This window comes from Protomyctophum bolini, assembly GCF_963924005.1.
Source record: "Protomyctophum bolini genome assembly, chromosome: 1".
NCBI classification, from domain to species: domain Eukaryota; kingdom Metazoa; phylum Chordata; class Actinopteri; order Myctophiformes; family Myctophidae; genus Protomyctophum; species Protomyctophum bolini.
Window position 1 is genome coordinate 35409300 of NC_137862.1, and position 14902 is coordinate 35424201.

General features: G+C 39.8%; 1 protein-coding gene across 1 annotated transcript; it reads right to left on the reverse strand.

Moving 5' to 3' along the window:
* Positions 1 to 3416: 3416 nt before the first annotated feature.
* Positions 3417 to 14902, reverse strand: lin7c (lin-7 homolog C (C. elegans)). Its single transcript, XM_080764777.1, has 5 exons — positions 14694 to 14902; positions 10572 to 10690; positions 10385 to 10456; positions 10085 to 10294; positions 3417 to 8454 (listed from the first exon to the last, which is right to left on the reverse strand). The coding sequence occupies exons 1-5, from the start codon at positions 14728 to 14730 to the stop codon at positions 8287 to 8289; spliced, it is 606 nt and encodes a 201-aa protein (XP_080620903.1). The 5' UTR covers positions 14731 to 14902; the 3' UTR covers positions 3417 to 8286.

The window sequence follows — 14902 nt, forward strand, 5'->3', positions numbered from 1 at the left end:
ACTGTGTGCCTCCATACATTGACAATTGCTTTATGTTGATTCTGATCTTCCTTTTCCAGCAGCACTTGGCACCTGCCCACAGAGCCAAAACTACTAGTAGGCCTAACTGCCTGGTGTACTAACCATGGTATTACTGTGCTTAACTGACCAGCCAACTGGCCTGATCTGAAACCCACAGAATATCTAGGTTGTATTGTCAAGAGGAAGGTGTGATACAGTAGATTCAACAATACAAATTCATTTATGGCTGTTATCAAAGCAAACATTGGCTTCCATAACACGTCAACAGTGAACAAAGGCTGATCACCTCCATGCCATTGATGAAATAATTTGTTCAAAAGTAGCCCAGACCAAGTATTGACTGCATACAGATGGTCGACATTTCTGGTTTAAAAATATCTTTTAGTGGTCTCGTAAAATATTCTAATATTTTGAAATAGGATTTTTTGATTTTCATGAGCTGTATGCCATAATCATCAAGATTAAAACAAAAAAAGGTTTTAAATACTTCACTTTATGCACAATGAATTGAGAATATATGAATATATGTCCTTTGTTGAACTGAATACAGGTGCTCGTTGGCGAGGTTTAATCATGAAGATAGAGCAGAGGGTCCAAGGCACTATGTCCGACTGTTCCAGTGAAGTGAAGGCCATTATTATATTTTATGGCATGGCAAAGATCATTAAAATGCGACCAAAACGCGTTGGTCCTCCATTTTTATAATGATCTTTGCCATGCCATAAAATATAATAAAGGCCTTTTCACTTCACTGGATCAGAGTGCCTTGGACCCTCTTCTTTATCTATATGGAAGTTTTATTTTTTGAATTATATTTGGGAAGATAATTAACTTTGACACAATATTAATTTGTTTTGAAAAGGTGCTGTATATCACCTGGTTCTGCAGTTCCTCTCACAGCATGCCAAATCCTATGGTCTCTAGTAGGGGGCCATTATGAGGATGATGTCCCGTTTGTCTTGACTCTCCACTTGACCTCTACAGTTTCTAAACACTGTGGGCTCTATTTCCGTCCATGCTAAACCCGTTATCCCTAAACTTCTTTGCCTTTAAAAAAGTTCAACTACCCAATCTACATCGACACGTTGTGTGCTTGTAAGTATTCAAAAATGTTTTTCAAAATAGTAAAAAAAAAAGAAAAAAAAGGCAAAGAAGTGTAGGGATAACTGGGGTTTAGCATGGACAAAAATAGAGCCCTGTGTGTGTTGCACAAATGCACAGTAAGGATGGATGGATGTACAGATACTGGTGCACCTGCTCCTGCTGCTGCTCTGGCTCCTGCACTAGTCCCAGCTCCAGGATGCTGTGCTTGCTGTGAAATGTCATCCATTCTGGTTGTCAGATAAGATGGAGTGAACAATTCCCATGCAAGACGGATAAGATTAACTGTGGCCAAACTTTGGAAAATGATGGCAGCCATGTGAGCCACAGTTCTCATCCATCTCTGTGCAACTCCACCGCGTTGTTGCCATCTGCTTCTGGTGTGAATATTCTAACAGTGAAAGGTAAAACAACCAACTTGAATGTGAAGATGCAGGCCAGGCAGGGCCTCAGTATGTGACTACTACAGGTCACACAACACAACCAACAATAACTAACTTTTAAGAGTGCCTTCACTGCACACAAAGTTTCCCGCAAGTCTGCATAACAATTTTAGAAGATGTTTTGCAGAGGCTGTTTAACATTCCTATCAAGAGTTCTTAAATTCTGCCGGAACCTGACCCCACATGTCGTTTTCGGTCTGTGTCGGGCCCAACATTTATGGTAATTAGTCTGGCCGTACTGAGTCTCAGTCGGGCCGGCCTACTCAGGGCCCGTACATATTTCTTCAGGCCCGTTGAGAACAATTTCACACAACCACTGTCTTCCTCTCCAAAGTGGGTGCATATCATTGGGCATTTTACCACTTAAGCCCTATTTTAATGCCAAGTCAGGGGAGTCAGTTTGATAGTGAAAACAACAAGCAGCATGAGTGCCTCATGTCCTTGAAGTAGAAAGGTCAAGGCCTTGTAATTTCTAAATAAATGAAAGAAAATAGGAAACCACTAAGGCTACTCAACTGTATACTACTCACTTTTCTATTGCGGGTGGTTTTATATTATATATTATAACAGTTTAGATACTTAAAAGGACAACTTTGTTTTGTTTTTCCAACCAAGGTTCATGTTCAGATTCAGATTCATGGGGATTTTGAGTTATACACTGACTGACTGACAGGAAATGCATGATTCCATTGTTATCATGAGGCAGTCATAATATATATTCGAGAGCGGCGCCATCGTCTGACCATGGAATATGTAGAAGGGAGGCTGTGGAGCAAACTCGGATATTAAAGCCCTCCTCCGTGAGAGTGTGGAGGTTGTACTGCTGGGGCAGATCGGCGTGTGCACGCATCCGCCTGGGTGATGTCAGACTGCTGGGCGAGTGCGGTCGCTTTGGCATGGGATGAACTTTGACCAATAAATGCACAATGAAAACAGGTATGGACAAGGGTTCCTGGCCATGGCCAGGGTTCATGGCCATATATATGGGGATTAGTGAGTGACGGGGGATTGCATTTAGGTGTTGTGACAGATCACGTGATGTCATGATGACCTGGGCACCTGGGGGCTTGGCTGGGGTGACCAGGGGGCTGATGTCACGATGACCTGGTCACCTGGGGGCTGGCCTGGGGTGACCAGGGGGCTGATGTCATGATGATCTGGTCACCTGGGGTGACCAGGGGGCTGATGTCACGTGACGTCACGATGACCTGGAAGCTTGGGGAATTGCGACTTCATGACAGAGTGATGGGAATTGTGGGTTATGTGAAAAACGCACAATTTCATAGTTATCTGCGACCTTTGGTCGCAATTACTATTATTTTTATTTTCTTCTTTGACAGAGGCAAAATGTGGCTAAATATGTCTTTTTACAAAATTGTACAGCTTTTTCTTTATTATTTACCGGTACTGTAGTCCCACTAGACCCCAGGAAATGACATCTGGCCACAGTAGTTGTTTTCCGTGTGTCTGAACGGACTACTAGGCAGGCAGTAGGCTGGCTGCCATACACATGTCGTAGGCTCAATAAGTCAGTTCGTCACCACCCTCTTCACATTCAATAGATCCTGTGACTATAGAAAATAATAAAGAAATAGCTGTAATTAAATTTAAAAAAAAAAATACATATTTAGCAGTCAAATAGCTAAAATCGTTAAAACAAAAGAAAGCAGCAAATGAAGAAAAACAAACAAAAATGACACTAATTTTCCTTATAAAAACCTCTCCAATAAAAACCTAAAACCAAAAAGAATTGTACTACATACACAGATCAGATCATGGCTCCGCTAGACTCGAGAGATCTTTCCTTATTTTTGAAAGGCAGACAGGCAGTTAGGAAGACAACCAAGATGCAGGCATTAGGCAATAAACAAATTTATTTTGTGCACCCTTCAATCCCAATGTCTTTAATCTACCTGACACCCACTACATTGCTGTACATTCCACATTAATGTAATAGTAAATATATTGGACGACATAGACTAAGAACACAACATAGTTTAAACATAAAAATCTGAAACAAGCAGTAAAACATTCAAAATTTTATAAAAATTTCACCAATGTTGCAATGTTGGTATTGGTACTCATAGGCTTATAACGCATAGGCTTATAACATGGAAGTATTTCAAAAATACAAGCTGTGATCTATGCCTGTTCACTTCCTTGAAATGGAAGGTGTTGGACCTAATCAGTGATGCTAGATCTCAATTCTGAGAGCCTTTACATACAGTATATAAGGCCCTGGAACAGTCAAGTGGGAGCACCAATCATTCTTGGAAAATTCTTATGAAAATCACTTATAAAAAAGGGAGAGAATTATCAAAAGAAAACTATTATAAAAATATTCTATTGACCATAACAATATATAAACAAGAATAACTGTTAGAAACCTGATCAAATTTCATTTTGGATTAAGTCGGCAACTACAGGTAACATTCTAAGGACAGCAAGGCCAACTAACCGATATAACAGGTTGTGGCTAGTTTACATATTTTGTGATGTATGTGAAGTATTGTATATTTAATATGGGAAGTTCAATGGAATACACAACCCATATTTCTGATATTTTGAGAATTAGATTAGTTAGTTTTCATTGAAATATTATCTCCACTACATACTATGAAAAGTTCACGCAGAAAATATCCCTATCCCATTGTGAATGTAGTTTTTTACATTTCATGCACTTCTGTTCTTATCTGATCTGTATTTTACATTCATATACAGTTTATGGCTAATTTGATTTCATTATGAAAGTTATTGCAACAAGATCTCTTATACATCTCATCTGAACTAGAGTACCTGAATTAGCCACAGTCCAGGCTATCTTTTGAACGATCCATTCAATTTAAGATTATACATTTCAAATGCCCCATCATGTAGTATTCCTTTAAACATTTCTGCACAAGAGGTTGAAGTCCTAAATAACTGCTTAAAGTAAAAAATTGATGTTTAATCTGCACTATTAAAGTTGACCTTGCATAGATGCTTGATTTAACACCTCTCGGATATATTGTCTTTAGTGATTATGCAATTGAAATGTTTACTAAACTTAAGCATTTCTTCCACTAGATTTCAGGTACAAGGTATTTCAGGTCACAAATATTACTTAATTTAATTAAACTTCCTCGACTCAGACACATTTACAAACGGAGAAATAAATGTTATGCACAATAAGATGTTCAGGTAACTGGGTAGATTTTTTGCCACCATACATTTACTACCATGGATGTGAAATGGGAGTTCAAGAGTGCAGAATGCCTCCGAACCGTTTTAGCCCGATTGCAATCAGTGATTTCAAAAGTGAAATACAAAAGTGTTGTGAACACAACCTGACAATAATAAATTAAAGGGATATTTCACTTTCATGTTTGGGGTAATTTAAACACATACTCAGGCTTTTGTGAGCACCCCAGACAGTTTTTATGTTGCTTGATTCTATTTAGACATTTGCCATTTATTTGATGGTGCCCCTTCCTATATAACCAATTGTATCTCCAAACTCCATTTTAACCATGTTAGATTAATTGAAAACACATTTTGGTCCATGTGACTTATATGTCCTTGGGCCTGTGTATTTTTCAATTACGTTTTTCCTGCATCTGTAGGCAGTAAATAATAAATAGGATGCAAAATGTATGACAATGGAAGACAGCAAAATCCTTATGGAGCACATACCAGTAGTACAGTAATGTAAAAATTATAGTTAATTTAAATTAAGATCATTTACAATCCACTAACCATTGTGTAAAATCATACTTAATTATTGGTAGACATGGTCACATTAAACTTCAGTTACACAGATCTTCAAATAAAAAGTGAAGTAAGAACATAGTTTGAAGTGGCTTATTGTCTGCATATCTATCCATCCCACCTATCACCTTGTAAGGGTGCTAGACCAGGGAGATGGATTGCTGAGGTGGAGCGACACTGCCACAACTAGTCCGGTACCACTACTTACCTCGCCTTGCTTGCTGAAAAGAACAGATTTTCAATATTTTCAGCGTAGGTAGTGAGTCGTTGGTAAAACAGGTGCCTTTGAATCACAAGGTTCTGGGTTCAATAACAGGCAATGCCAACTCAGTGTATGAGTAGTATGGTTTGAGCAACTAAAGTGTGGCATAATTACTGGGAGCCTAGGATAAGTGTGGGATCCGTCTCAGCAATCCATCTCCCGGGTAGAAGAAAACGTCATTCAAACTGCCCTGTCTCTGGGAATTTGGATCCTGCAGAACAGGACCCAGGATCAGTTTCAGTGATGCAGTCGAACAAAATATAGTGCGTAGCCATAGACTATTTCAAATTCAATTCATTTACGTCAATGATGTCCATATTTACAAGTAACTGGGAATTAGACACACTAGAATTCGACCGGCCTTCGGCTGGTCTCTCTAGCGCCACGCCACCCAGGTGGCCAGTGTACTGTACAGTACCATACTGTACTGTAGCAGGCTTTACTGTACCGTAGCATACTGTAATGTACCATACTGTCCTGTGCTGTACAATACTGTTTTGTGCTGTACTGTACAATACTGTACCGTACCGCTGCGCCGTGTGTGGTGGAAAAGGGAGTGGCCTAAAACATGATGTAATTTGCATCACTGTGAAATGTTGCACAATGACATGCAAACTGTACAGTAATTATGACAGTTGCATGGATGCAACATAGTGCGTTATGTCTGGACAGGCATGCAGTAGGTATTGTGCATGGAGAGATTTGTGCAGTGTGGTTTGGTAGGAGAAGACGCACGTATAGACGGTGGATCCACCTTTCAATTAGTGTAGCCCGTCATCTTCATTTCCAAGGGTATTACCATAAAGTGGTTTTATATACATGTGCATCCTTTAACCAGCAATTGCTTATTTGCATTCCACATAACCTATAACTTTAGTTTGTAAACTACAGTAACTCTTCAGCTTACTGGTAGCAGTGCCAGTAAATGTATGTAACAAATGCAAATCAAATCATGCTTAAAAAGCTGGTTTAGAAAAACTAACATTGTTCTTTAATATCAGATAATGGCAAGGAGAGAAAAAAAAAAAGGTTCACTGAAAATGTCATGGTAACCCTAACATATTTTCATTTACGCCAAATGGCTCACATATAGTGTCTCAGGCTTTTTTGTTTATTTAAATCAGTGGTTCTCAAAGTCGGATCTGGGGACCCCAGGGGTCCTCGATTGTTCCAGGAGGTCCCTAGTGTAATGTGTTAACACCATACAAGATGTAGTGTTAAAACTATTCAATATAGAGCGCCGAATACTGACGTCACTTGCTCATCCCCTGGTTCCAAGGGGTCCACGGAAGTAATTTCTCTATGGAGAATAACATGGCTCATCTTAAAATAGTTTCATATAATCATTGTGGTCCAAAAATAAACAAGCTGTCTCTGCGTTATTGTCAGGGAGGTGTCTCTGTATCGTTTGCGACAGTCAGTCACTCATATATGATTTGTTTGTTTCTAGCAAAAATGTAACACATTTAGTAGCAGTAGCAATAGCGTTTTCTCTTAGTCAGTTGATTCTTCATATCCATATGAGTGAAACGGCCCCGGATGACATATTTTTCAAACACAGTTCTTATATGAGGCAATCTAAAATCCCCTATGGGGATTACAATGCAAATAAAATGTACACAAACCCATGGGTTTGCGCCCTCTACCGATATTGACGTCAGACTTCGGTGCTCTATATACACATTTCTTCTGTGTTTTATTTTTTTAATATTTTAAATTGATTTTGAAGCCATATATTCAGAAGGGGGGACCTCAATTGAGTACATATTAATGTAGGGGTTCTTGGTTTACTTTAAGTGATGTGCGTATTCATTTTTTGTAAATTAAAAAAATATAACCTACATTAAATTTGGCCTTAAAGGACAACTTTCGTTTTTTCAGCCAAGGTTCATGTTTAAGGTTGTTATTAGAGAAAGTAAAAGATGAGTGTTATTTTATTTTCATTGGCTGCTTTCTTTAATTTTAGCAATTTTTGCTATTTGTGACAGGTGGGCGGGGGCATTTGAACATGATGTATTTTATTTATTTATAGCGATTTATGTTTTTATTATTTACTATAGCCCACCCCCTTCACATTCAGTAGATCGTGTGATCTTTTGTGGCCAGGTGTAATGTCCTTGGGTCTAGGAGGACTATAGTAAATAATATAAATAATCGCTATAAAATTGTAAAACCCCAAAAACATTTAGCCTAATGTTGGAATGCCCCCGCACCCCCCTGGCAAAAATAAAGAAAGAACGAAAGAATAAAGCTAAAACGAAAGAAAGCTGCAAATGAAAAAAGAAATTAACACTCATCTTTTACTTTCTCCAATAACCTAAAACATGAACCTTGGTTGAAAAAAAAACTTAAGTTGTCCTTTAAACAAAGACCATGAAGAACAGAATCTGTGTGTTGCCCTGAGGCACTTAGCGACTGTACAAACAAAAAACATATACGATACAGAAACGAAACAGATACGTAAGCATAAGGAACCTTTGTAATGTGAATTAAATAAAACAAAATGTTAATTTAAAAATTATGATCAGTTTAGTGTTCAGCAGTGTCAAGTACAACAACAATTTGTGGATTTTAAAACTCTACAGAAAATAACATTAACATGTGACTACAGACCGAACTCAGTTCAATATTGTCGTCATTACAGGGAGTTAAGTGGGGGACAGGGACAGATGAGGCAGATAAAATAATTGAGTATTCATTTAGAGGACAACACTACTGGGGATAGTTGTTCTGTTGCCGGCGCTTTGCCGACCTCATTTTCTCAAAACGTGACTCCATTTCCTCTAGGACCTTAGGGGTGTACCTTACTACCAGCTTGACTGTACCCTGAGCTGCCTTGAGGAGTTCCACAGCTTTCTCGTGATGCTCCCCTTCCACACTCTGTAGAAAGCAAGAGAAAGTCATGAGTGTGTGTGTGTGTGTAAGGTAAGAGATAATAACAATAATATAAAAGCAAGAATGACACTCAAGTCATAACTGCCAGGTGCAACCAGCATTGATGCTTGGCTGTCTCTTATCCCCTTATTTTTATTTGTTATTTTTCCCTGAATTTATTTAATTATCGTCTTTTTGGTGAGTTTACTTGTTTCTCTAACCACCCGGCCGTTGTTTTAGCTCGTTTCCAACATGCTTTTGTTGGTTCAAGCACTGTGTTTTGTCATGGCTTTCCTGCAGCTCCAGTTAGCTCATAACATTTGCTGCTGTAGCTACTCGCTGTACATGCTGTACATCAGTGGCAAAAACAGAGAACAGGCAGGAGAACACAGAATATAAACGAGAAACACAATAATAAAAATGACAAAAATGTAAGCATGAAAGCATAAAATGGACTCAGGAGGGATTAAAAGCCAGGGAGAAAAGATGAGTCTTAAGGTGAGACTTAAAAACACCAATGGAGGGGGCAGAGCGAATGTGAAGGGGCAAGCTCTTCCAGAGTCTGGGAGCTGCAGCCGCGAAAGAGCGTGCGCCCCTAGTGCTTTTGTTAGTTGTTCGGCCCTCAAGCAGTACCTGATCCGCAGAGCTCTAGCCGGGGTGTAGGGTTTTACGAGCCTGGAGAGGTATTCGGGGGCCAGCCCATTTAAACATTTAAAAGTAAATAAAAGGACTTTAAAATCAATTCTAAAAGAAACCGGGAGCCAGTGAAGGGAGGCCAGCACGGGGGTTATATGTTCTCTCTTTTTAGTGCCGGTTAAAAGGCGAGCAGCAGCATTCTGGACCAGTTGCAGTCGTCTGATTGCAGACTGTTTGATACCAATGTATAGAGAATTACAATAGTCTAATCTGGAGGAAATAAAAGCATGGATTGCAGTTTCTAGTTGTTTTGGGGGGAGGTATGGTTTGACTTTAGCCAGAAGACGGAGTTGGAAGAAACTAGGAGGCAGCCAATCATGACTTGGCCGTGTTTAGAGTCGTTTTACGGTCAGGGTGTGATGCAAGGAGAGAACACACCATCGTTCCGACTGAGTTCCGGTCCTCGCTGAACAGGGTCCCTGACCAACCTGTAGGAGTTGCCTCTCCACCCGGCTATCCCCCTGAACATGAGCAATAGGCTCTGTGCAGAACTGTAAGGTGGTGCAACAGTTTTCTTTAAATGTTCAGTTTTCCATAGCTTTGTTTGATTGGCCCGGCAGCAGCTTTGAACCGGAAACATGTGTTTGTTTGCACAGAGCCTATTAGTGTTCATTGGAGCACCCGACCACGACCAAGCCAGATGCATCATGGAGGAAGTTTTAAACCTTGGTCTCAAAAGGTGGTGGGCAGGAACTTTATCCCTGCACCACCCAGACCAACAGGAGAGCATTGCCCACTTTGAAATGTATTGTTTACCCCATTTAATTACTCAGGTGCCCACTCTGTACTGACATTTTACATTTATTTTGCTCTGTGATTTCTGAACTTTATGATAAAATTATCAGTATCACATGAATTTGTTGTATTATGATGAGAAACAAATCAAATGAGAGGCACATGTTGTGGATCATATCATTGTGTAAATCTGTTATGAACATACCACTCCATTAACAGAGAGAAGCTGATCGCCTCTCTTGAGGCCACCATGGCGGTCAGCAATGCCCCCTGGGATGATCCTTGATATGTAAATAGGAGAGTTTTGTTCTTTTCCACCCATTATGTTAAATCCGAGGCCTTCTTCCGTCTTGGGTAGCTCCACAACACGAGGGTGTGAGTGACCCTCACTTGCTGCGAAAGCTGCAACAGTAGCCTAAAAAGAGAATTAATGTTGTCAATACACAAAAGGAGTCTCAAAAATCATGTATTTTGTTCTCTAGTCTAGTGTTCAGTTTAATTCTACCTTGGCTGTGGCATTGGCCCTGACCTCAGGACTGCTGTTGATGTCCACTGTTTCATACACATGTTCATACACCTGAAGAGACATTGAAATGTATTCAAGATGGAAAATGTTACTCTTTGCATTTGTAATATTCATAAGGGAAATGTACTAACTGGAGCCGAGTGTGGAGAAAAGATAAATGACTAACTTCTCGAACAGCATTACAGAACTCGCTCTGCAGAACCCTTTGCAGTGCCTGCAGCTTCTGAGGAGGCACTTCTCCTGTTCTCTGGAGCTTGTCAAGAAGTTCAATAGCACGAGAAATATCTGCAGAAACAAACAGAACAATCAGAGATCTTCCCAACAACAATGAGGTGTGTTAGCATTTGTGAGACCAGTTCAAACATGTATGCTATGGAGGAAAGTGGCAACACTAGGGGTGTAAATCTTGGACCACAACGATTATGATTTTTTTGATAACAATTCATGCAATGAATCACAAAATCGCCAATTTCACCATGATGACTATTTGATTATTTCAATAAAGATTTTATTTTTCTCATGCAGTTCTGTAATACAATACTTTAGTGTTAGTGGATATAGCTAAGCAATAACAATTTATAACAAGCTTCATGTTCTCCGCTAAATATTTTTCAAAAAGTGCCACATTTGACAGAAAATCGATTACAGTTGAATCACCACCTTATGATCGACGTTGTGGACTCTGTATTGCAAAAGATGATATCAATAATTTGATCAAAATCCCAAAGGGAGGCCAATCATTTTCCAATATTTTTCAAAGGGGGTGAGAGCTCGATCAAAATAACGATCATATTCCCTTTTATTTGCCAAGTAAGTTTGTGCATACTAGATAGGGACGTCGCTGACGATTTGGTTGCCCTACTGGCATATATTTGTGCTGCCCCTCCTCCCGATGAGAGTTCTGCGTTATATCACACAGATCGGCTACTTTAACCGTTTGCGAGAACACACAAATGGGCAAACGTTATTATGCGGCAGAACCGGAGAAAAAATATATTAGGAGGGTCGGTTTGGCACTTTTTATTGCCCTACTCGCGGTGCATATTGCACGTAGCGACGACGGCACGGCGCTCATACTAGAAATTTGAGTTGGTGTTCCTAAACGTTACAAATAGACATAACCACACAAGAGTATATTAAATAACACATAGCATGATGTCCCTCTAGGGCAGGCTACATACATATTTACATCAGTGCAGAGAATAGACATGATGATTACATTGATTAAATATATGAAACTTTTCATGAAGGGTGAAATCAATTGGAACTGTGGCTGAACTTCGCTGAAGACACCCTGGGGAACAACAGGATCCAAAGATGACAATGCATTTTTATTAAAATAATAATAAATATAGGATATAAGATGGGGTCAAGCCCAAAAATAAAAAAGCTATAAGCAATATACAAAATGAACTATACAGATTAGTGATGCACCGAATATTCGTCCGCAGAAATTATTCGGCAGAAAATGGCTAAAAATGCATTTTCTGCCTATTTGGTTTCGGCCTGAATAGGCAGAAAATATATCACTGAATAGTGTAATGCATTCAAAAGAGCTGAATAAATGTTTTATGGACCCATAATAGTGATTATTATTTAAGTTAAGTTTTGCCATAACCATTTATTTTAGCTTTAAAGGTACGGCCATGACAGCAATAGTAGGAAAATAATATATAATATAAATCATATTCGGATATTCGGTATTCGGCCAACTGTTTCCTATATTCGGTCAGGAATTTCCCTTTCCGTGCATCCCTAATACAGATGACATACGTTGTTTTGTTTTTTACGCTGAAGGGGTTGTTTGTCAACACTGTAGTCCCGCAACCGCAACCGGAGTCAGACTCCATTGGCATGTATGGAAAATGGAAATGCCTGTGACGTGGTCAAAAAATGTATCGAGCAAATCATAATATTTTTTTATCTAGGGATCTAAAGGTCAGAGGTCTTTTGACGAATGAGTGTGAGCTTCAGTTACTGAGGGATCCACACAGCCCTCAACCATATTGCCAAATTTCGTGAAAAACGATAGCTCAGAACTGCCCAAACTGCTAAAACAGCGGATACGATAACAAAAGGGCCCTTTGGGCTTGACCCCCATTAATAAAAATAAATAAAAATCACACCTATGCAGTATGCATCATCATACTGTACATCATCATGACCCAACAAGTCGATTTGCTCAGACACATGGCGTAAATTCTCCATCATCAATGGGAATTTAACAAAAATACCGATTTGCTCAGACACATGACGTAAATTCTTCATTCATGAATGGCATTTAATGTTTGTGTAAGGACAAAAAAAAACCTCATGTTGGTTATGGATGTAATGGTGATGTAAAACAAACGGTGCAAACACAAACATTAAACGCCATCAACAATAAAGAGACAATATGACGTAAATGACACATTATGACGTAAATGTTCCCTTCATTGTCAATGGCGTTTACAAAACAAAGATTGAACTAAAGACAAACATTAAACCTGTGTATAGGAGGGGCTAGCGCCTCAAAATCTACACTATAGCTGAAACCTTAACAATTTGATTTGTATTTACAAGCAGGGATGCAGCGGTCTAATGCAGTGGTTCTCTTAATGTGGAGTGAAAAGTAAATATAATATTATGTACAGGTAAATTCAACTAGGCCAGTACATTTAATTGACAGACCATATGAGACCAAATCATGTCTAACAGTAGCCCCTCTCGGAACCCTCCATAAAGCTTTTCTGAAATTTGGATATCGCTTTATGTAGGGTCCCTGTGCGTTACTTTATTTTCGTATGGGAATGTTGGAACGTGGACATAAACATCCTCCGCATAAGTCAATCTGCGCTCTTTGACGACTTTTTTTCTGCATGTGTGAACTATAAGTACCTATACATACCGCTGTGAATATCTCCTGTGTCGCGGAAGCCGTTAAGTATTTTTAATCTATGTTTGATTAAAAATGTCGCTTTGCTTCTTCTCTTCCTACCTTGTTTATTGACCTCATTGTACCGCCTGGTATCTGGCTAGCTAGTGGCGCTATAGCTATGACAGAGCAGATCAGGGGCAGGAACGTAGCCGGCACAAGCCAAACGCACATCGGACGCGGTACAATAAACGGTAAATAAACAAGAAGAATCAAAGTGACCAAATCGGTCAAACAAAGAAAAAAAATACCGCGACACAGGAGATATTCGCAGCGGTATGTATAGGTAACATACAACATTCATCAACACCTGTCTGCGACGAATCCTCCAGATCCGCTGGCCAAACACCATCAGCAACAAGGAGCTGTGGCAACGCACCAACCAAATGCCCTCAGAGGAAGAGATCCTCAAAAGGCGTTGGAGATGGATAGGCCATACTCTCCGAAAACCAGCCTCAAACACCACAAGGCAGTACCTCAAGTGGAATCCCCAAGGGAAAAGAAAGAGAGGTCGGCCACGGAACACCTGGTCGCAGAGACTTGGAGGCAGATGCAAAAGCTATGGGCCACACTTGGGGACAGCTGGAAGTGTTGGCTGAGGACCGGGATGCTTGGCGAACTCTTGTCGACGGCCTAAACCCCAGAAGGGGTAATAGGCGTAAGTAAGTAAAGTATGTATGTATAGGTACTTATAATTCACACATTCAGAAGCCCTCACATGAAAAAAAGTCGTCAAAGAGCGCAGATTGATTTATGCGAAGATGTTTACGTACCGGTGGCAGGGTGGAGCTGGAATAGGCCCCAATGCTCTGGGTCTACAAAATGTCAGAAACTTCAGTAGCATTGGGTTCTGCTTGTAGGGCTAGTCTAACAGTAAAATGTTCTTAGATTTGGGTCCAGATAAAAATAAATATATTTCAAATTAAATTGAAAATTCGAATTAAGAGTACTTGAAATTAAATAAGGTAGAGACTGGTTCTCTTCAATCATGCAGTACAGTAACATTTTAACCACTTAAAGATAAAAAGAATGTAACATTTGCCCAAAATAGGAATGTCAGTGGATACTGGACAGTGGTTAACCTGTCCACTTGCTACTTCTACCATCAACCTACTAACCTAGCCCCTCCAGGTCCAAAATACAGAAAAAGTGAACTTATCACGTACCGTTTACATCATCCGTGGTTGTCCACACCATAAACCAAGTTGAAGCGGAAACCAAAATAGGCCTATGGTATAATACACAACTGGTTGAATAATAAGCATAAAACAACAATGGCTCCCCCCCCCCCTCCCCAGCTCGCATATGCTAAGCTAACGTTTGCAACTTCTGGACAATAACAATTAAATATGTAAGCTAGCTTGTTCACGTTACCTCTTTCCAACCGCACAGGTTCGCCAAGCGACGCCATTCTTTGACCGTGGAGGCAGTGGGCGCTGGGCAAAGGTTGCGTTAACAATTATATGCGACTCGCGAGTATAAAAGCTTTACTTGGGCGTCAAGTGAGTCGAAAATCTGATTAGATTAGCTGTAGCTCATTTGGTTATCTTGCTAGCTATTTTCCAGAACATCATGATGGTGCG

What these genes read in the sequence shown, in the direction of transcription:
- lin7c (XM_080764777.1), bottom strand. Translation starts at nt 14,730, where the DNA reads ATGGCGTCGCTTGGCGAACCTGTGCGGTTGGAAAGAG. An exon ending in ACCTGTGCGGTTGGAAAGAG is followed by an intron (nt 10,691 to 14,693) that starts GTAACGTGAACA and finishes TTGTTTCTGCAG; the next exon opens with ATATTTCTCGTGCTATTGAA. An exon ending in TTCTCTCTGTTAATGGAGTG is followed by an intron (nt 8,455 to 10,084) that starts GTATGTTCATAA and finishes TGCTTTCTACAG; the next exon opens with AGTGTGGAAGGGGAGCATCA.